Below are 22,745 nucleotides of genomic sequence, written 5' to 3'. Positions count from 1 at the left end.
AATAGAACTTGTGCTACTGCGGAGATCCTACTACTATGCATTACGAGTCGAACGTTAAGGCAATTCCCCTTTCCCCTGTACCGTATCAACTTGTTGGTTGTGTGCCAACAGCTCAAGCAAGCATGTGTATACATATGTATGAAAGTACACTCAAGCATTCAACGATTAAATATCGGCGCACGGCACCAACATATAAACATAAACATGTCGTAACACAGTATATAAATATTGGATAGAGATGTCGCCAGCTTTAGTACGTTACGCGATAGTACAAGCGAGACCATGGAATTCCTTAGCTTCGACGTGAAGAATCAAACTCTCGCGCTGCGAAAAGCAGAGATACCGACGCCAGGACCAAACGACGTTCGAATCAGAGTTGCTTATGCAGGAATCTGCGGGACCGATCTTCATATATTAGAAGTACGTCGACATCATTACGCTTTTTCTATCTTTTCCCTGTCTCTTCATATCTATGAATTTTTATATAAATTCATGTTTTTGTTATTTACACTGGGTGTAAAAAGCATTTGTGTACTCGAAAAATTGTCGATATTTTGAACTCTTATAACTTTGTAAAAAAAACAAATCATGCAACAAATTTTAAAAAATCATCGTAAAGTGAAAAGTTCAATCTTTAAGATCATGATAAATTCAGTTATGAAAAAAAATTTTTCAGTGTTGATTCAAAGACGCCTGAATTTGCAAAATTTGCAAAAGAAGAAGTACCTTTATTTATACTCTTTGAACTGGTGTAAAAAAAATCTTCGGAAAAAATGAATTAAAATAGAACTTCGTACTTTAAAATGATTGATTATTCTACAAATATTTTTCACTAAGTGAAAATAATAGTTTAAAATATCAACAATATTTTTGTTCGACAAAATAGATATTTTCACATTCGACGAAAAATTATCTATATTTTAAACTGCTATAACTCCATGTTAAAAAATCATCAATAATCTACATGAGTTCATCTTAAAAGAAAATGTAATGAAAAGTCTCTACTTTCATAATATTGCTACTTTCATAATATTCGTTTCTTTCAAAAATATCTTCACATTATTTTGAAGGACTTAAAAATCTTTTTTCTTTAGAAAATTTTACAAATTCAAATATTTTTATAAAAATATAAATTTTGTTCATAACTAAATTCAAAATGTTCTCTTCACAGTTTAAACATTAAAATTTATTAATACTTATTAATATTTGTAGATTTTTGATAAATTTTTAAACTCGATCGGAAATAAAGCCTTAAATATAAAAAATTTCTTTTCCATATAGAAACGTCCCTTTTCCGGAAACATTCTATAGATTTTGACATATCATATATTATATGATTGAATTTTAAATTTTAAATTCTTTCTATTTTTTTTATTTTGGGATCTTTTTATTTTATTTTTTTATTTCAGTGATTTGCAATGAAATATAATGATTTCTTAAGAATAAGAATTTTCATATATAACAAGCAATTAAATGAAAAAAAGCGTTTCTATAAATTACTAACTGTTGATTTTTTCTATTAATTTATCTATTAATTAATTAATTCTATTAATTTGCCAATTTTTTGATCCAATATAAAATTTGTAATTTCTTAGAAAACATACAAATCTATAAATTCTAGAAAAATGAAAGAGAAAAGGGTAATGTAAGAAAAAAGGAATTCTGTTTAGGAAATAAATTCATAATCGAAAAAATAAGTCTGAATTTTTTAAAATTTTAGTTATAAAGCACTTGCTTAATTTCATATATTTGAAACAAATTTCGATAATTATTTACTTAAGGAGACAATTATTTACTTAATTCTCACTAATTTTGATAATCTTGAAATAAAGTTGTCGAAATCATCATTTAAAATTTTTTCCTATACATGTTACTGTTGCTCGGCTTTAGTTTATTATTTACAGAAATACTTTCGTTACTCTGTATCGTATCTTATTTGAGATTTGTTCATATCACAAATTGCCGTTTGTAAACAGTCGTAGATGAGATACATATTTCACGAATCCATTATATTTGTTTTCATCTTGGATACGTTATTTATTGAAATATTTAAAGATTAATCGATGATCTTATTGTATGATAAAACAGAGTTGTCCAGTAATCATTTCTGTAATCAATTAATCGTAATCATTAATCAATTAATCATTGTTAAAATAAATCAATAAATCAATTTTGATTAACTACTGTAATTTTCAATCGTTAATTAATAATTTTAAAATCATTAGTTGATAAATTTATATTTTATTACGATAATGTTACCTTTTCACACTGCTATAATGCAGTGTTCAAATGTATTGATTATCTATGATTGTGCTATTCGATATAACTGAATGTTATCATTGCAAACTGTTTGCAGTTTAAGTAGCAGACCCAATCACAAGATTAGATAGAATGTCTATCCATATCCATTGCTACATAATAGTATCTGTATTATTGAATTTATAATAATTTGTTAAAGTTTATAATTCTCAGATATAGTTTTGATACAAGAATAAGCGCGTATAATGAAGAATCTCAAAATTTTGTTCATTCGACGATGTTTATCATTAAAGTCATACCGGAGATTGTGTCAATAACGACTCAAAACCTATACAGATGAGATCTTCAATTATAGTTGATGGAAAATTTGTTGAATATTTGCAACAAGTAAATTTTATTTCCTGACAAAATTGTAGAATGGTGCATGTTGCAAAATGCACAGTGCAAATAGTAAATATGCAATTTCTACAGAATATGTCTATTATTATGGATAAAAATAAACTACTAATATAATCATAATTAAAGGTGTAATAATTTTATGATTAATGGTTATTAAATTACCTCATCAATATAAATCTCATCATTATAAAATATTTTCGATTTTTTCATTAATAAATATTATTCATTCAATCAACAGCTATTGATTGTTTAATAATTAGAAATCATGAATAATATCCTGATTCCACATTAATCGTAATCATTAATCATTAATCAGATTACGTTTTGTCTAATTCTATAATAAAACTTATATTTAAGAGAGGACATTCCAATGACCTTGAACTTCACATATATTGTCAAGAACACTTGCTTGAATAACGTTCGAGAAGTTTTAACCGTCACTTATTATTCCTTGAAAATGATTAATTATTAAAAATATTTAAAGTTTTTATTCACTTCTATCTATTCACTTCTATACTCAAACTATGGTTTTTATTCATTTCTGTCCTTCTAAACTATTTAATAAGATTAAGTTTGGGTTAGGTTCGATTATTTCGGGATAGTACAGGGACATTTCTTGTCCAAATGTTATAGTTTTGAATAAATTCTTTATTTAATAATAATATTACAATTATTATTGCTACGATATATATATTATATCTATTGCTTTAATGGATTTTTCTTCTATTTTATTGTATATTTATTAATAATAATTAGGTTCCAGAATTACTTCGAAGCAACATTATCGTATGCGGCTGTGTGTTAGCTCAGAAGGAAATTACTTTTAAGATGACTATAGTTGATTCCTCGAATTTCTTTAATAAAAAAAATTATAGGCATAATCTCGTATTTTTGTGTCGGATGTTATGCATGTTACAAAATATTTCGAAATTTCATTTGCATTGTAATGGAACATAACTATCATTTATGCTTCTTTTATAATATGATATTTTGTTTGTTGACACTTTCAACTTGAAAGTAACTATTTTGATGTAATTTAATCATAAACCAATTTTAAATATTTTTTAAAAACATTAAAAAAATTTCTTTTTACAACTAAATCACCATTGTCTTAGAAGATTAAAGTTTGCTGATCTTTTAAAAAAATTTTTTTTCACCATTTTATTGAAATTGGAAACGTTAGAGTTGGATAACGGAATGTTAGAATTTTTTGAATGGTTTTTAACCCTAATATTTGGTGAAAAAAAATCGTACAGTAAATTTTAAAGCGTCGTAACAGCAAAACTTCAATCTTCAAAATGATAGATCTAGCTACGAAAAAAATTTTTAATATTTCTACACTTTCTGTTTGAATTTTTACAAAAAAAGTATTCTTACTTTTCCATCCATTACTACATGATGTTATCTTCGAAAAAAACAAACTCACAATTATCAAAGTAAAACTTCACATTTTAAAATGAGACCGAATGAACTGTTATATGATCTTTTTTTACGAAGTTATATCAGTTTAAATCATTCATTGTCATATAGTTATGCTCTTTGCTGTATTTAAATAAACATTTTTTAATAGCATTAAAACACTATCTTATAACTTTTATGTACGTTTTCAGATTTCTTTGAACTTTAACTAATATCTCGTTATAATGCTAATAAAATTTTAAAATATTCCGTGCAACATGCATAATATATTCGTAAGGTTACGTAAGGAATCTACAATTCCTCATACAGTAAGATGCTCGCTTAACGCTCAAGATATGTTTTTAGAAGATAAAGCATTAAATAAGGTTATCTTAGCACATAATATAAGTAAATAAGAATAAGGAAACACAAATGACTTTTATATTAATTTACAAAATATACAGGGTGTCTCATTTTAACACTTTCTTGGCAGGATCTTTGAAGTGAAGAATTTTATTATCATACTGTTTTAATTTAACTGTTGTAATTTTGTTATAATATACTATAACAATCATCAATATGACTGATTTCCGTTTGAACTACTTAAACTTGAATCATAAAATATGTGTATTCTTGTCAATGTTAATTTTTGTTTGGACAAAAATATAAACTGTATAGATCTGTTTATTTTGTAATAATTTACAATATATATATAAAATTTACAATTTATATATAAAATATTTCGATACAGTTGTTCTAGCATTAATAGATATTTTCATTTATTTATTTATATTAATATTTTTGGATAATCAAAGTTAGGTATATGTGACGCTCAACGTGAAAATGTTAATTCATTCACGCGATTTTTTTTTTTACTATTTGTTATTCGAAAAAATGTTTGAAATAAAATTTCTTCTGTTTCAAGGGAGACATCTTATAATAATTATCAGATTTATCTAATTGTAAGTAGAGATATTTCTGAGATCTTAAGGTCACATCTTTTTTAAATAGACTCCACTAATTTTTTACTTCATTAGTCGGCACAGCTCGACATTCTGTATAAAACATTAAGTATTAATCGATGTATATCGACTAATACTATTAGTTTAGAAGATATTCTAACTTTAATTTTATGAAATTTATTATATGAAAGACCAAGAAAAACAGGCATGGTATTCTTATGCTCATATTGTCCTTGTTTTTCATGCAACAGATTTTATAAAGTTGAAGAGAAGATAACTTAACTTTTTAAATGGAATCCTTTATTTTTTATGTATCAATCGATGCATCTTTTTATTTTCTATAAAAAAGTATTAAAAAAGTATGTCGAAAAACTATTAATTTTAGAAAATATTTTAACTTTATTTTTACAAAATTTATGTATGAAAGGTAAAGATAGTGTGAATACAAGAATACTACTTCTATTCTTCCTCGTCTTTTATACGATTTTACAAATTTATATTTTCTATATATTTCCTAAAGTTGTAATTTTTAGATACAGATTTTAGATTGAAGCTCTTTTTTTATAGAGAATATCGAGTAACGTGTAAAAAAATATATGGTGTCACTTAAAAGATTAAAATAAATAAAAATAATTCACGTAAAGTGGATTGATAATCTTGAGATTTCGAAAGTGCCTGCATTTAGATAAATCCGCTGGTCATCAGTCATAAAATTTCTTCTTTCAAACAGAACAAAATCTATATCAAAGATTTTTTTCAAATAACAAATAGTTCCGAAAATAATCGTTTGAATAAACTAAAATGAATCGTAGAGAAAAGTAGGGTAAAATAAGGTAGGCGGGTCAAGCCGGATATCATTGTTTTTTTAAAAATAAGAACTTGTAATCGAACTGTTGCATGATATTTGGATGGACCCCTCGATCTTATTTTACAAATTTCAGAAACAATCAACATCGTAGTGTTCCGTACAGATAAAGTTAAAAATTTCGGCTTGAAGAGTTTCAATGTTTTATGATTTAAGTGATTGTTTTTTAATGTTTTCACATTCAGGAATCCATTCAGATAAGTAATATTTGTATTCTATAATTCTTATAGTGTATTTTGATCCTTTCTTCTCATACTGAAGTATAAATATTTAATGTTCAGTAAATGAATGCATTTGGGACAAAACCGAGTATTTGGCTATGGGACCGGCTTTACCTCGTACTATGTATAGCAAATGTGTTCTACGTCTTCATTTTCACATTTTTGATCATTTAATTTAAATTGTTATTATTTTGTATGCATCCCTAGTCAGCATCTTTAAGCCCATAAAGTAATTGCGAAAACTATGGCACCGTTAAATACTTATTACGAACAAATGTTAGAAAACGGTTGATTTCTAATTCCGGAAAAAACCTCACAATTATTGTACAAAGCTGCATCTTTTAGAGCAGCAACGATAGAAACTGCTGTTCAAAAGTTCAGAGCAACTAGAATATTTCCTTTTATTCCCGGCTTATTTCCTGATCATCTATATGCCTATATCGGAAACAACAAACTATCAGTATACAGCAACAAATATCAGAAGAGTGAAAATATCAGAAGATCAGCACTCATGGAAGCTTTATTATTAACATCAATAGAAATGAAGAGTTTCCCATCGAAACGACAAAAGATGCAGAAGATGTGCCATCCACATCGAAGGATGTAGAGCCCGTTCCATCCCCGTCGCAGGATATTGATTATGAATCAACATTCACATTTTCTCCTTAAATAATTAAACCTATCCCCCAAGCAGAGTGAACAGTAAGAAGAAGTGTTGGAAAAAAAACAATTCGGATAAGCATCACTTAAGGAATTACACAGCGTTTCTTTTTATTCATCACACCTTGGACGCACACACCATACTACTCATTCTTCTTCATCTCGTTCATCTTCTGTTTTCCCTAACTACCAACATTCACACAATACACATACCAACCTTGGTTGCTACTCTCGTCGACATTCATAATGTATCAACCTAACAAGAAGCAACAGGAAAAAAGGAAAAGCGACCATAATAATATCTGAAGAATATAGAAATCAATTGGAAGACATTATAAAAACTATTAAAAGAAGAAGAAAATTCTGTAAGAAACAAATGTCAATAATAAATGAATTATCTACAAGCGATGCTTGTATATTTTGTAAGGAACTTTTTATATATTCCAAAGCCAAAGAACAATGGATTCAATGCACTATGTTATGGATGGGCAAATGCGATATATACAAGTGTTAAAAAGGCCGACGAATTTTTAACTTTATTTTTTTTGCATTATTTTATTTGCGACGTTTGTTAATTAAAATATATATATAAATTTATTATTATGTAAAATATAACAATATAAACTTATTATTATTATAGAAAATAGTTCAAATTTTTTATAAATACAGTAAAAGTTCCTAAACTAGTAATTAACATGATATTTTATAAGACAGACCAAATAGAATACCTTTATATTTGCTAAAATTTAAAAATAATTATTTTTACTATTTTTACTATTTTTTAACGATTAAAAATAAAAATTTTATAACTCTATCATATTTTATACGTCTTTTAATAGGTACCCCGTTTTGCCCACCCCTATAGGGCAAAACTAAGTTTTTACATATCTCCGGAAAATTTTATATTCCTGTGAGCCAAACAATTTTTTTTAAAAAGTGGCCATTTTCTTATTGTATAAGGTTCAATTAGAAGATTTAGTCTCATGCGAATTTTCTTTTGACATTTGATTTTTTCTTACGAAGTTAGGCACTCTACTTTCCCCTATATACAGCGTATCCCGAATTTAAATGTCAAAACTTCAGGAGCGTACGGAGGACCGATACACTAAGGAAAAAAAATATTTAGAAATTTGCTCATTTTTTCTTCATTTTTGAGAAGAAAAGAAAAGAAATGAATAAATACAAATACAAATATAAAGAAAAAAAAAAAAAATATATATATATATATATATATATATATATATATATATATATACATAAAATATTCAGAGTATAATATTTTTTGTATTNAAAAAATAAAAAAAAAAAAATATATATAAATAAAAATATAAAAAAAAAAAAAAAAAAAAAAAAAAAAAAAAAATATATATATATATATATATATATATATATATATATATATATATACAAAGATGAATACATACGCGACAAATTTCCAGTTTTCGATAACAAGAATATTTAGAGCTTTGGAAATAGAATTCAGGAAAAAACGTTCTATTGAATCAGCGTTAATTGAGACAGTGTTAAACGAGGTCTTACTGTATTTTATAGCTCTATATCGAGACCTTGATTCATTTGATTCATACACAAACGGTACAGAAATAGTTCATTTGTTTCTTATTCTTTCACTATCTTTAATTCCGTATACAAACGAAATACGATAATCTTATGTGATTAATAAATAATCTATTTTTTTGCACATTTCACATAAGAACATCATTCTTTCTCTTGATGGTTTTCTTTTGCTTTAAAAGAACGAGACTTTAGACATGATTGCGTTTTATAGTCACGACACAGAATGTTGCATAATGTTCATACCACGTGTAAGTATTTCCAGAAATAGAGATTACAACGCTTGCTTTTGATAAATATTTACCAAATACGATATAAGCTGCGTAGAATGCACTTTATTGATCACATGTTGCCATACATGTAATTTTATTATATTGATTGGAATATTGCCTTCAATATTCCAATCAATATATGATAATAATTCCTGTTCTTTTCCAATCAATTTAAATTCTCACGATATCGATGTAGGACAAAAAAAGCATATATTATTATTAATCTTTCATTTTTAAGAAAACGTGCTGCATAACAATGGCAGCCATAAAATTATCATGTACACTAAATTATCAATATTTTGAAAAATTAACGATATTTAAAATGTTTAAACTAATTTTATAACAAGAACTCGTGCAACAATAAATCTGAACTCATTTTAAAGCGTGAAGCTTCTACTTTCACAATTGAATTCATTTTTCACAAAAATGTTTTCATGTTATATAGTAAGTGGAAAAGATACTGTTCTTCTTCGAAAATGTTATAAATTCAAATATCTCTCGAAACATTGGCAAATTTTTTGAATTCATGATTGAACATACCATGAATATACCATTGATTATTTGAATATACCACTTGAAGACTGGAGCCTCCTTTTCACGATGACCTCCTAAGATCAGCTATACGATTTTTTTTTCGCCAAATTATTGACCTCTAAATTCTAAAACTTCGTCGAACTTTTGAGATTTTGGATCTATCCGAAGTTCAATAATTTGGCGAAAAGAAATTGTACAACAGATTTTAGGAGTCGTTATAACGGGAAAGCTTCAATCTTCAACTATATCGTCAATTCAGTCACGAAAAAAAATTTTCAGTGTTTTGAAAGACGTTTAAATTTATAATATTCTCGAGGAAAAATAGTATCTTTAATCTCTCATTTAGTACATGATACGAAAACATTTTTGCAAAAAAATGAATCCAGAATTGTGACAGTAAAAACTTCATGCCTTAAAATGAATCCAGATTCATTGCTGTATGACTTCTTGTTACGAAATTATAACAGTTTAAATATCGCCAATTTTTCAATATATTAGAAATTTAATGTACGTAAGTTTATGGCCACTGTAACTTAATAATTTTAATCCTTCTTAACCCAATCTAGCAATCTGAATTGTTTACGCTCTATGTAAAATATTATTCGTGAATTTTTCGAAGTAAATTTTTATTCTTCCTGAAAAACATTTTAAAAATTTAACATTTAATTTAATACAGTAATATATCTTTTATTATTTTATCATTTATGTCATTTTTTGTTAATAATGATTAATATTTTTCCTTGTGAAAATTTGTTTCCAAAGAACATATAAATAACCAAAATATACAAGTAAATTAAATCGATCCAGTTCTCCGAGTATTAAAAACTGATTTTATACAATGTGGTAAAAATCTACTAATTGTAAGTAGTTTTTGAGTAAGCGGAATCGTGTTTTTTAATACATCAATTGATATTCATTAATCCACATAGCAAAGTACTAAAAAATTGTCAAAATGATTTTCGCAGGATTTTTTTAGTAACCAAAATAATTTAAATGTTCAACTTAAAAATTAACTTGTATATTACTTTTAGGAATTTCTTTATAAAATGTCCTTATGTGACAAGTGTTTTGGAATTTATATAATTAAAAAAGCAAGTTATTTTAGAATGTTTATTAAAAAACATTCTTCGCAAAAAAAAAAAATAGAAATAACAAATTGAGTATTGGCTTTATTTAGTGATATAATATCACATTATTGAAAGTTCAAATTAAACTGTATCGCAACGCAATAACAAATCAATTAACCAATGATGATTAAAACACAGATATTACATTACTTGATAAATATCATATTTGTATTAATTTATTCTTGACTTCGTAATTATTCATTCCAAAGAGGAACGCAATTTATTACAATTCTACAAATTTATTACAAATAAATAACATATTCATATAATATATATAACATATTCAGAATATGAATTTAACTGTAATAATTGTTTAATGTTGTTGTACTTCAGTATTCGTTACAATGATTGAAAATCTTTCTCAATTTTAACGAACAAATTATCTATTCCTACGTAATAAAAAATTTATATTTTTATCCGTATTGTATAAAATCTATTCAAACTGAAACTTTTATTTTCGAGAATATTTTTTTAATTTTTTATTAAAGCTTATAATGTGAGAACGTTTTTTTAAAAAAGTTCCATAATGTATTAAATAAAACTTATTAAAAAGTTCCATATATCTCGATCCCTGATTTTCAAATAATCTATGATCATAAAATTATTAGGTGCTTTATACTATTTAAAATATTTCATGTCAGGTATAATTGTTAAGTAACTTTTTTCTGTTTTATCATTAACAATGTAACTATTTATTTTATATTCAATTGTAAAAATGAAATATATTGAAACATGTTAATAAAGACCATGGTAATGAAATTTTAAGAGCATATACTTTTTTAAGAGGATATATTTGTCATATTTCATATTTCATATTGTAACTTCTTAATAAAACATTTATTTGGATTTTTATGGATCTTTGTTACATTTAGTCTTATTTTTATCTATAGAACACACTGGAAAAATTTGTCAAATTTGTCCCTGTATAAATTATTTGTCCTCCGATAAATTCATACAAAGCCATTGTAGTCTTATAATACTTCTTCATTGATTCTAAAATATAACAAGAAAAAATTCTATCGTTCAGGGATCATTTCCATGCAAAAAGGAGGGCTTTCTAACTCTTGGCCACGAATTTGCCGGAACTGTCGATGCGGTTGGTTCTGAGGTAAAAAACTTTAAACTCGGTCAGAAAGTGGCTGTCGATCCTAATAGCGCCTGCGATAAGTGCACCTTTTGTCACGAAGGATCTTATCAACATTGTAGCACCGGTGGCATAAACAATACAATAGGAATTTTCAGAGACGGTGGATTCTCCACACACGCTATAGTGCCAGAAAGTCAGGTTTGTTTACGTTTTTATTGTCCCTTTCAGAATCAAATTGTTTAGATGACTATGAGATCATTGCATGTAAGAATTTTTCATTCATAAAAAGAGGTATACTGTAATCATTTTTTAAAAATTAAATTTAATATATTATGTTGTTCAAAAAGTTCGTAGAGTTTATGTACTTTTATAATAATAAAACGTTTAAACAAATGTCATTTTTTAGTTAGATATAAAATTCATAAATCATGTTTCTTTTTTCTATGAGAATTTATTAATAGATCACAAATTTTGATGTATTTTTTAAATTTTTATGAATGTAAATAAAGAAACGGAATCTAAATTCGTTTAAAATATTAACAAGCATTTTAGATATTTTGTATAAATATCTGCAATTTATTTATTAGATAACGACCAAAAGTTTATAACAACTGTCTTTTTTGATAAATGATATTATTTGAAACTAGTGTTATAACTTTGTGAAAAAAGAATATAATATAGATATATAATATAGATATATAAGATATATATATATATATATATAAGAAGCTGAGCTCATTTTAAAACGTAAAACCTTGTATGTATTTTGACAGTGTTAAGTTTGTTTTTTTCATATTTTTATATTATGCAATAAAAAAATAAGAATACTTTTATTTACTTTCGAATATCAGGTAAACGACAAAATTTTTGTCACTTAACACTGATATTCAAAATTGAATAAAATGGTGAAAAAAATCGTACAGCAAGTTTTAAGGGCTTTTTATAAAAAATAGAATTCAATCTTCAAGACCATTGTGAATTTAGTTCAAAAAAATTTTTCAGTATTTTTAGAGAATTTTTGAATTTTTACAATTTTCATTCTTTGAGAAAAATGAACTTAATACTATTGCTTTACATTTTAAAATAATTAATCTTTTTTTTTAAAAAATTATAACAGATTAAAGTATTATCTATCAAGAAAACAGTCGTTTTAAACATTCTGTTGCTATTGTATCTATTATTTTAGTTTATTATTATTGATCATGATCTTTACAAAATCTAATAACAAATTAAATACTGTAAAAATCTGTAAATGCTATAAAAAAAATTTAATATCGAAGTATTTTAGAAGTCTGTAAATGCTATTACAGAAAAACAGAATTTAATATCAAAAACGATGAAATATTTCATAAAATAATTATTAATATCAATTAAATTAATATAAAGTAAAATTAAAGCAAGTTAAAACTTGTGAAGTTATAGATAACGAAATTCTAATTCTAATTAAATTATTTCTTATCTTTTGCTATGAATTTCCCAAACACGTACATATGTAAATCGTAAAAAATTGTGAATTTTAAATTATTATTATTATCTTGAATCTTTTATCAGGTTCACCTAGTACCTGATGATGTCGATTTACAACAAGCCGCCCTTGTCGAACCTTTGTCGTGTTTGGCTCATGGATGGAAGAGACTTAATGGCGTTAATGTTGGTAGCAATGTGCTCGTCATTGGCGCCGGAATCATTGGCCTTTTATGGGCCTGCATGTTGCACTTACACGGTCTCAGAAAATCCGTGACAATCACTGAGCCCCAAGAGAAACGACGGAAATTGGTGAACAATCTCGGTAACAATTACTTAATTCTTAGTTTCTAGTTAAAGAATTTATTAGTAAATAAATAGTATGGTTTTCAGCATGTTCAGAAATGGTTATTGTTTATTAATTTCAATAATAAGAGTATTATTGAATTCTTGATTCTATGCGTCAATATTTGATTAATCTTGCTGGTCGAGTCTACTTATCTGAACTTGAATTATTATTATATGAACAAAAAAATAATTACAATAATTTTAAATAGAGAAGAGTAGATTTTTATCACAGAAATTATAACAATATGTGCTCGGAAACTTTTTTTACATCATCTATAATGAATGAAATATCATCGTCGAAATAACATCGTCAAATAAAGTGATAGAGTATTGAAAATAATCATCCTGTTTAAATTATATTATGTTAATTATATATTATTATATATTATTTTTCTAATATGTGATATCATTTAAAGCAATTATCAATGTACTACACATATTGCGCTTTCGTTAGAAGCTTTATTCTTATAATAAAGTATATTGTAGGAATTAATGATACATACTTCTAACCTTCTGAAGAACAATTTTCTCCACTGTTTTATAAACTTTCGTAAGAAATAGTTTATACGAATTATTTCAATGAGTGTTAATTGATTCACGACTGCCTTGTTCTCAGAAGTAATTTTTTCTATTCTTCTTACGTCATTAATATAGCTTTCATTCTAGATGTCTGTTTAAATATTTATGCTTTTACATTATACCATATAATACCAAATATATGCCTACGTTCATTATAATTATCATATTATTATAAAAAAGAAATCCATGTTCGGAAAAGTTTCTATGCGAGAAAACCACATGGTCTAATCGCATGCTCGCTATAGAAAATTTATAGTCTTCGAGTGACCTGAGCCTCTAGTAGTTTTAAGTCGCCAGCAAACCCTTGACCGTTTGTTCGATTTTTATGCAAAAAACCTAACGTGATCTTCAACTATGGCATAAATCAAGGCATTCACATTCTCGAGTATAGGCAAAATCTTTAAACAAAGTCGCGTCCAAGTGACACCTGTGCTATGTCCCAGCTTGGAGCCAAGAAATGTCTCGAAACCGATGGAAAGGAAAACAAGAAAGCTTTTCTTACTTTCCGTCGACTTGCAAGTCAGAATTCGTCCGACTGCTAAACAATTTACTTCATCTCTCGCGATCCACATTAAGACTGAAGAGAGAATTCGTCCGACAGCCAGACACGATAGTTCAACTCGCTCTGTAGTTCAATGTTACCACTGAAGGAAAAAACCCTTGATAACTCAAGCGCGCGAGAAACATACAGTTCACTAATATCCACTTCGTACCGCCTAAACCGCGCGCGAACAGTTCAATTTTAAAAATTTAAGTATAATGTCCCCTTAAAAAAAGACAATTGAGTGCAAAGGACTAATTATATAAATTTGTCCTCCGACAAGCTCATGTAAACGAAATTCTACTATACAGATTTTTATATTTTTATAAATATAATTTAAAAAATGGGACTCGAATAGAAATTTGTTTTGCTTTGGACATTGTATCATATACATGTCCAAGTTAATCATTGAAATTGTGCTTTGGATATTCTATATATTTTTGTAAATTTTTTTACATTTATATGTATTTAATACATATGTATTTAATACATATGTGAAACATTTTAAAATCAGCTCTAAAAGAATTATATATCACGATTATATTAATCAGAAAGATTAGTCTGAAAATGTATATATAATGAAACACCTCTGTACTCGTTCTTAATTCGTCCATTTCTGAAAAACAGGCGAATATAGATTCAACTTTTTTCATAAGAATTAACAAAGAAGGAAATAATTGGTTTCCAGCCGTGAATCGGATTAATAAACAAATATAAATTTAGTAGAAATTTAGTTTCATTGAGAAGCCATCATGGCAAAATATAATGCTTCGAATTTATATTTTACATTTGTTATATTTTACATTTGTTATATTTTACATTTTTAATGTGATATCGTTACTCAATGGTAACTCGTTTATAGAAGGATTGTGACAAAAGGCAATAGATTCTAAAGGTCCACGTTGTTATTGTTACACATTTATACATTTAATGGTAATGCCAAGGACCATTTCTAAATTTATTTACTGAGCTACCCAAAGTTAGCAGGTTAAAGACAGTAGTTCCCACTTAAACGTCCGCAGTTAGGACCGAAAGCAAATACTTAAGTGGCAATATTCTGTGAATTGGCACCGAAAGAAAGAGAGATGAGTATCAGCTGTTATACCGATACCAGACACCAATATAGGTATCATATATACATACATATATTACTTATTCTATGTTGTTTAAGTGTCATGTTTCACGCGGCCCCATGATAAGGTAGAGTAGGAGAATAGTCCCAAGAATTGATGGGGACAGCAATGGGCAAATATGCGGATATTTAAGTGAGGACTATTATATTTTCTTTAAGGGCGAACTACTTTACCAACATTCATCGAAATATTAAATTTACTATGTATATATAGTTTATTTATATAAGCCATAAACTTATAGCTTACACAGGGCATATCGAAATAACATACACAAGAGGGTAGATGATTTTTCAGACAGAAATAAAAAAAAAATATATAGAATAAAATTTTTTGATAATAATAAAATTTTAATGCTTCGTTTTCGAGAAAATTGACTTTGAAGGTTTATCAAATAAATTTAGATAATTCTAGATCACAAGAAAATAATTAACAGGAGAAAAATAAATAAAAATTGTAAAATAAAATTTTTTTCATTTAAAGCTTCAATTTAAGAAAATAAATTTTGAATGTGTTTTGTTAAAAATTGCCGTGTACACACGTACTTAATAAATTTTCAAACTCAATTCTTTCGAAAACGAACGAACATCTTACACAAAAATTTGATTCTACATTTTTTACTTATTTTCGCTATATAAAAATAAAATTAACTTCAAATTTAATTGATAAATCCTTAAATTAAACTTTCTAAGTCTTCAAAAAAAAAATTTTATTCTATATTTTTCTCTTATTTTTTTGTGAAAAATCACCCGCTCCCTACATATAACAAAACAGTGTTATTCTGCTATAATATTTCTTACTATGCCAATGAGTAACGATAACGCAACAAAATACGATAATAAATCTGGATACACTTTAAACAAATGATTACAATATTCGTATAAAACAGTATAGGTCTAGAGTCTAGAATGATCATGCAATAAGAAATCTTTAGTAACAAACATTGAGTTGTTGGACGAATATTGAAGTATTTTCTTGTCGCAAAATGTGACGAATATTGAATTTAGTAAATATAGGCAGACTATATAGAATACAGTATCTCACAAAAATAATCAAATATATTTTTATGAGTTATATGAAACATTACTACACTAATATACTAACGAGATATAACTTGTAAGATTGTAATATAATTATAATTATATTGACAAAGTATGAAACAAATCTATGAATTGTAGAAAGTTACAAGATATTCAGTAGAAATATACATTTCTGTGATCATGATACAACCGACCACAAGAGAAGTCTACATGTAAAAATAAATCGAAAAAATATTTTTACATTTAAGGAATTTCATTTCCAAGGAACTTAAATTTGAACATTCATTAAGCATACTTGAATTTAATTAATTCCAGACTGAATGGGGAGTAAATTATATGAAGGATTTTACCTGCAAAAATATAAAATTCTGCTTAAGGCTTCGTTTTTAAGAAAATAGAATTGAATACATTTAATTAAGAATTGGTTTAATATGCGTATATTTGATAAATTTTCAAATATAATTTTCGAAGCATCTTATAAAATAATTGTATTTTACATTTTTGACTTATTTTCATATATAGAACAACTTTCTATCAGTTTTTGTTAAATTCAGAATTAGCCAAATCTAATTTGAATTTTCAAGTTGAAAACACTTTTTTGGAAACGAAATCTTCAGTGAAAAAAAAATTATTCTTTCTTTTCGACTTATTTTTTTGAAATTATTTCCTAGTTGGTTGTACCTTGATTACGGGAATACATAATATTTCACAGAAATTACAAAATTATTTAAACAGTTAGTTGTCTATTGATTACTAACCCAAACCTCCTAATTTTCTACTGAAAAAAAGTATATGTAGTGCATTGGTTCCAAATTCTATTAATATCATCATAACAGTTATGTTTTATTACAATGCCAATAAAATTTTAAAATGTTTTATATGTACTATATATTTAAAATTTTTTAAATGTACTATATATTCATAAGATTTTTCTATAATAAATATTCAAATATTTTCATGGCATGTTTATTATTTATTTATATTTTTCAGATCTTGATTTCGTAGCAGAGAGCCCAGAACGTTTAAAACAAACATTCGACGTAGTGATCGATTGTAGTGGTTCGGCTGCAGCTGTGCAAGCAGCGATTCCTCTATTAGGTCCAGGTGGTCGGTTATGCGTATTCGGAGTTGCCAATCCCAGTGCAAAATTCAGTATTGAACCATACGAAGTAAGTTAATCAGGATTGTGTACTATTGTATATTCCAAATATTTGACTTACTTTTCCATTATTTATAAAATATCACGAGTAGTTAATTTTATTTTGTTTTCCTGACAGATTTATAAGAAGGAATTGACAATCTTGGGTGTAAACATAAACCCTTTTTCGTTCCCTAGAGGATTAGGTTTGTTGCATGCAATGGCTGATAGATATCTTAACTATGATAAATTAGGTATTAAAGTATTTTCGTTATCACAATACCGTGAAGCTTTAGACAGTTTAAAGAAAGGTTTGATCAGTAAAGCAGTGTTCAAATTGTAAAAAAGTAAGTTCGAATGATGGAATTAATAAAATAAAGACCCTTTTTGAAAATGTTTAAACACGTTTAATTATTTTGCCCTAGAATACAAATATAAGGAAATATGATTTTTACGTAATACTTGTTTATTAAAATTCATGTTAGTTAATATAAAAGTAAATATAAAATTGCAAACTCGTAAAAAGGTCATAAAAAAATCTTGCTTATCATGATTCTAAATTTCTCTGCACTAATGATATGCGAAAAATAAAGGGTAACATAAGAAATGTCTATTTATAATGATTTTATTATATGCAGCGCATTTTGTTGCTGGCCCATCTTTTGTTAAATGCCTAGTTAAATGCATTAAACTTTGTTTTCTTAGAGATAGTAACTAAAGTATCCAAACTGTAATTTCCCCAATGAAGTTGTTTTGTGACATTCTTGTTCTTATTTCCCTTTATCCTTCGTATCATCTCCTCAGACATGTAAATTACTGATAGTTTGCTCCGGCACTAATAAAAATTCTCGTTTCTCGCAAATACAAATGCTTTCTTTCAATCTTCATTTTTTCATGTATAAATTTCGAAATAGATTATCTTGTCCTATTGGAGAATTTGGAAGAAAGTTCATAAATTTTCCAACTCTTATGGTTGGCGAAAGCGAAAACAAGATCCAACACCAACATTTTTGGGACGACCGCAGTTCCGAGGAACATTAAAAATACCTTAAGTTTGTCCAAAGGCGAAATCGATCCCTGTTATGAGTATGCAGTCTTTATACATTTGTTAACATAAATACCCTAGTTATGATTATAAATAGCTTCATCTACAATATACAATTGTTGATCTAGATCTAAAACAAATTTTTACATGTTTTGTATCACGAAGGTATTAACATTATAATAATTTCTTTTTTTGTTACCAAACATTGTGTAACAAGGCAACTATAGAGTATTGTTACTTTGAATTCTACATAATGCTCTAAATAGAGCATTAACAAATGTTTTAACACATTCGAGATCAAAATTAGATCAAACCAGTTTAATACGTTTAGTTAATGTTCTGTTAGAAAAGCTTAAAAACTTATAAAATGCCTTTACTTTCAAACTGAGTAAAAGACATAAAATAATCCACAACCAGATCTGTTAACATATTAAGAAGTAATGACGAAAGTAAAAATTTTATATCTTGAACAAAAATGCTATGAACACAATACTATATCTGAAATGTTACTAAAAAGCATAAAGAATAAAATAGAAAAGGAAAAAGATACAGGTGATTAGTTATAATAATTAATCATGCAACATACTTGTACTGTATAATATTATAAAGATAAATGAAATTTATATTTGAACGATATGTCTTAAGTAATATTATACAAATTTATTATAAGTATAATAATTACAGATAATTTTTTTATATTACATGTGTTTTAGCAGTTATTTTGTTGTAGATCCTTTTGTTCTCATAAAAATAAAACAAGAGTAGCAATATTTATGTTCATAATTTCGTTATTATCTATATTAGCTGTGCTCATTTTTCTGGGATATTAACTGTTTCATACATATGACTTACGTAGTGATCTAAATCATCTATATAGTATGAAAATGATTTTAATAAACGTGACTCATTATGTGAGTCATGATGTTTCTTAAAAAGATATGGTCTTGAAATATGTTTGTTTTACTCTTACTAAATTTCTTTCATTCTTTATTATAACTTCAGAAATATTAACTGCCATTAAGGATGATCTTGTCAAAATATGGCAGTCTCGAATGTGTTAAATTGTATGAATGTATTCTTGAACTTTTACTACAAACTATGTCAAAGGCCGATATATGTTCATAACATCATTATCAATCACTTCTTTGTGTTTATCAGTTATACTGATATATGAAAAAAGGCTATATATATATATATATATATAAAAATCTCAAACTATTGGTAATATCATTACATTTTTTTCATTTTGTATCACTATGTATTTCTCTGGAATGTTAGTTGTATCCTGCCAACATCTACTATATTGTTGGCCCCTAAAACTTTTATTATATTCACTAATAATTATTCAATTTCATTTGTAAATAACTACAAAAATAATCATCTAATAGAAATTAAAAACAAATTAGGCCCCTAAAGTTATTGTATAATAATGTTTCTAATATCTATTAAGAATGATGAACCATAGTACTATCAGCAACCATTTCGATAAGTTGCATTGATTCGCTGCCGCCCATTGAAGTCCTGGATAATTAATATTTGGCGTAGAAATTTCTGCAAATTTATAAATTTGCTCATACATGAAATAAGATGAATTTATATTACACTGTAATTGCAAATGTTAATATACAAAAGCGGGAAAAAATTATTTCCAGAAATCAACATACCTCATAACAATTGTAATAAATAAAACTAAGACTACCAAAGGCCCTGAAGAAACTGGTACTACTCCAGTCCCATAATAAAGGGCTTGGCCACAAGCTGGCGGACACACAGGGACAGTAGTTTCTGCGCAAAAAAAAAGAAACAAGGGAACATCTAGAGCATGCTAACTACTACTTAATAAATGAATATACTGCAAATTAAATTGCTGTTTACATAATATGTACAAAAAAAGAAATATATAAGAATGAAATAAACTATGTGTAAAAGACTTATATAAGGACAAGTATTATCAAATTACAAATTATCATGCACAATTTATAAATGCATATATATTTATCAATTCTACAATTCAATGTAACTATAATTACAATTAGAGAAATAAAAGCAATATTTCTTAAAGGATATATATTATTAAACTTATATATATGTTTCAGAATACATACCAAATAATTCAACTTTTGTTTCTGCAGTTCCTAATTTATTAGCTGCTCTGCACACATATTCTCCATATTGTCTTTTTTCAATTGTGATCACTCTAATTGTTGTATCTGTATATTGATCTGCAGTTGCAAAATGTGATATGCTATAATGCTGATTATTAGATAATTGAACATTATCTTTTAACCAAACAATAGCTGGTGGAGGATAAGCTTCTACATGACATTCTAAATCCATGTCATATTGTAAAGCTTGACCAAGGCGTGGCCTGGGTGCTGTAATTACAGGTGCAAATTCAACTTCAACATTAATATTACGTCTAGCTCCACGTCCTACTCCATTTTCAGCTACACAATAATATGTTCCACGATCTTCTTTACGAATTGCAGGAATTTTCAATGTATTGCCACTGTAATTTTTCAATGTACTAGAAAAGAGTTCATTTGAAAGTCTCTTCTATAAAAAGGTAACTACCTACCGATAAATTGATCCACCTGTTGGTAAAATGGCATTATTTTCTCTACGCCATGAGATTCTAGGTGTAGGAAAACCACCTGCATAACATTCAAGTTGCACAGGCTGTCCCTCGGTAACAATCAGAGTTCTGGTTGAATTGTCACTGATAATAGGTGGTCTACGAACTTGCAGTTCGACATTTGCAGATACATAATTATTCAAAGATATCAAAATTTTACACTGATAAAATCCAGCATCAGTCTCTTGAATATCTTTTATCTGAAGAATGGATTACATTATTATTTGAGTTATATAACCAAATAATAAAAATAATATTACCTGTAATCTAAAGGTAGATAAGGCGTCATCATACTTGAGTGCAAATCTAGTATCTCTTATAATTAAAGTACTACCATGCGAAAGTGGTAATTGGTCATTGGCAACATTTTTATTAATTTTTGTCCATACAACTGGAAAGTCAGGTGCATATAAAACTGAACATCGAAATTCTACAGTTTCACCAATATCTTTAATTTGCTCTTGGGAAATGTAAGATATCGTTGGTGTACGTTGACTCTTAACTGAAAAATACGATAGGAATGTTTCTAGATAAACATTAGTTTAATTACAACAAATAATATTATAGCATTCTAAATTCTAAATAATAAGTTCTAAGTAAAAAGAGAGATGTAATACGCAATTTATTGTGTGACTTTGTATATTATATTAAATTAATTGCATGTAAAAATGTTTTATAAAGTTAGACTTCGTATAAGGGTTAACGGACATTGACTTTATTAAATAGGCAATGGCAAATTTATAGGAATATAATATTTATATTAAAAAATAATACGTGCAAGTAAATCTTTATGTTTTTTTACCTGTATATAAAAAAGCGAGCGTCAAAAATATATAAAAAGTCTTCATCATGCCGTACATGTCAAAGAGCGCAAGTATATTATAATGGAAAGGGAGTATACTTGAAACTCACAGGTGTCTGTTAATCGAAAATAAATATGGCGAATGACGCTACATCCTTAGTCAAGAGAAATACCATAACCAAAAAAGATTTAAGACATAATATAAATTAAAAACATTAATTTCCGTATCTTTATAACAGTTGTTTAAATACTTAATTTTGTTATACAATATTTTATCGTTAATAATAATAATTTTAATTAAATTAATAATTGTACACATGATTTATTATGTTCATTCAAAAATTTCTAATATAGTCATATTTATACATATTTACAAAACGATAAATCTCTAAACTGTATTACATTACTTTTTATAAAGATATTTTATAAAGATATTTTTAAAGTATTTTACCAAAAATTTATTTGATTAATAAAATTAGAGAAATGATTTTAAAAAAAATTCTTCATAATATTTCCGTATATCAAATCAAGAAAACATATAAGAATAATTATTGGAAAAATAAATGTCAACAAATAAATAAGAATCACAATTAAAATAATAATGCAATTAATTTCCTATTTTTGTGCTTTTTTTCCTCTTTGCTAGAAAATCATATAAGTTTATCGG

At 26.6% G+C, this 22,745-nt stretch overlaps 2 protein-coding genes across 2 annotated transcripts; one reads left to right on the top strand and one right to left on the bottom strand.

Moving 5' to 3' along the window:
- Window positions 1-228: 228 nt before the first annotated feature.
- LOC122533248 (D-altritol 5-dehydrogenase-like) lies at window positions 229-17,990 on the top strand. Its single transcript, XM_043662758.1, has 5 exons — window positions 229-420; window positions 11,297-11,554; window positions 12,908-13,145; window positions 17,449-17,627; window positions 17,736-17,990. The coding sequence occupies exons 1-5, from the start codon at window positions 283-285 to the stop codon at window positions 17,937-17,939; spliced, it is 1,017 nt and encodes a 338-aa protein (XP_043518693.1). The 5' UTR covers window positions 229-282; the 3' UTR covers window positions 17,940-17,990.
- Window positions 17,991-18,213: 223 nt separating this feature from the next.
- Window positions 18,214-22,235, bottom strand: LOC122533247 (lachesin). The gene is made up of 6 exons (XM_043662757.1): window positions 22,079-22,235; window positions 21,537-21,778; window positions 21,220-21,476; window positions 20,747-21,150; window positions 20,306-20,426; window positions 18,214-20,192 (listed from the first exon to the last, which is right to left on the bottom strand). Exons 1-6 carry the CDS (start codon window positions 22,134-22,136, stop codon window positions 20,171-20,173), a joined length of 1,104 nt encoding a protein of 367 aa, XP_043518692.1. The 5' UTR covers window positions 22,137-22,235; the 3' UTR covers window positions 18,214-20,170.
- Window positions 22,236-22,745: the final 510 nt, after the last annotated feature.

The sequence above is a fragment of the Frieseomelitta varia genome, unplaced genomic scaffold (genome assembly GCF_011392965.1).
Source record: "Frieseomelitta varia isolate USP_RPSP 00005682 unplaced genomic scaffold, Fvar_1.2 scaffold_513, whole genome shotgun sequence".
Classification (NCBI taxonomy): domain Eukaryota; kingdom Metazoa; phylum Arthropoda; class Insecta; order Hymenoptera; family Apidae; genus Frieseomelitta; species Frieseomelitta varia.
Note: the sequence above shows the minus strand (reverse complement) of the source record. Positions and strands in the feature narration are given on the sequence as shown.

Bases quoted from the DNA above. Each gene is read 5' to 3' on its own strand.
- LOC122533248 (XM_043662758.1), top strand. From the start codon at position 283: ATGGAATTCCTTAGCTTCGACGTGAAGAATCAAACTCTCGCGCTGCGA. The intron at 11,555-12,907 runs GTTTGTTTACGT...ATCTTTTATCAG, and splicing joins CTATAGTGCCAGAAAGTCAG to GTTCACCTAGTACCTGATGA. The intron at 17,628-17,735 runs GTAAGTTAATCA...TTTTCCTGACAG, and splicing joins TCAGTATTGAACCATACGAA to ATTTATAAGAAGGAATTGAC.
- LOC122533247 (XM_043662757.1), bottom strand. From the start codon at position 22,136: ATGTACGGCATGATGAAGACTTTTTATATATTTTTGACGCTCGCTTTT. The intron at 21,779-22,078 runs GTAAAAAAACAT...CGTATTTTTCAG, and splicing joins GCTCGCTTTTTTATATACAG to TTAAGAGTCAACGTACACCA. The intron at 21,477-21,536 runs GTAATATTATTT...TCCATTCTTCAG, and splicing joins TATCTACCTTTAGATTACAG to ATAAAAGATATTCAAGAGAC.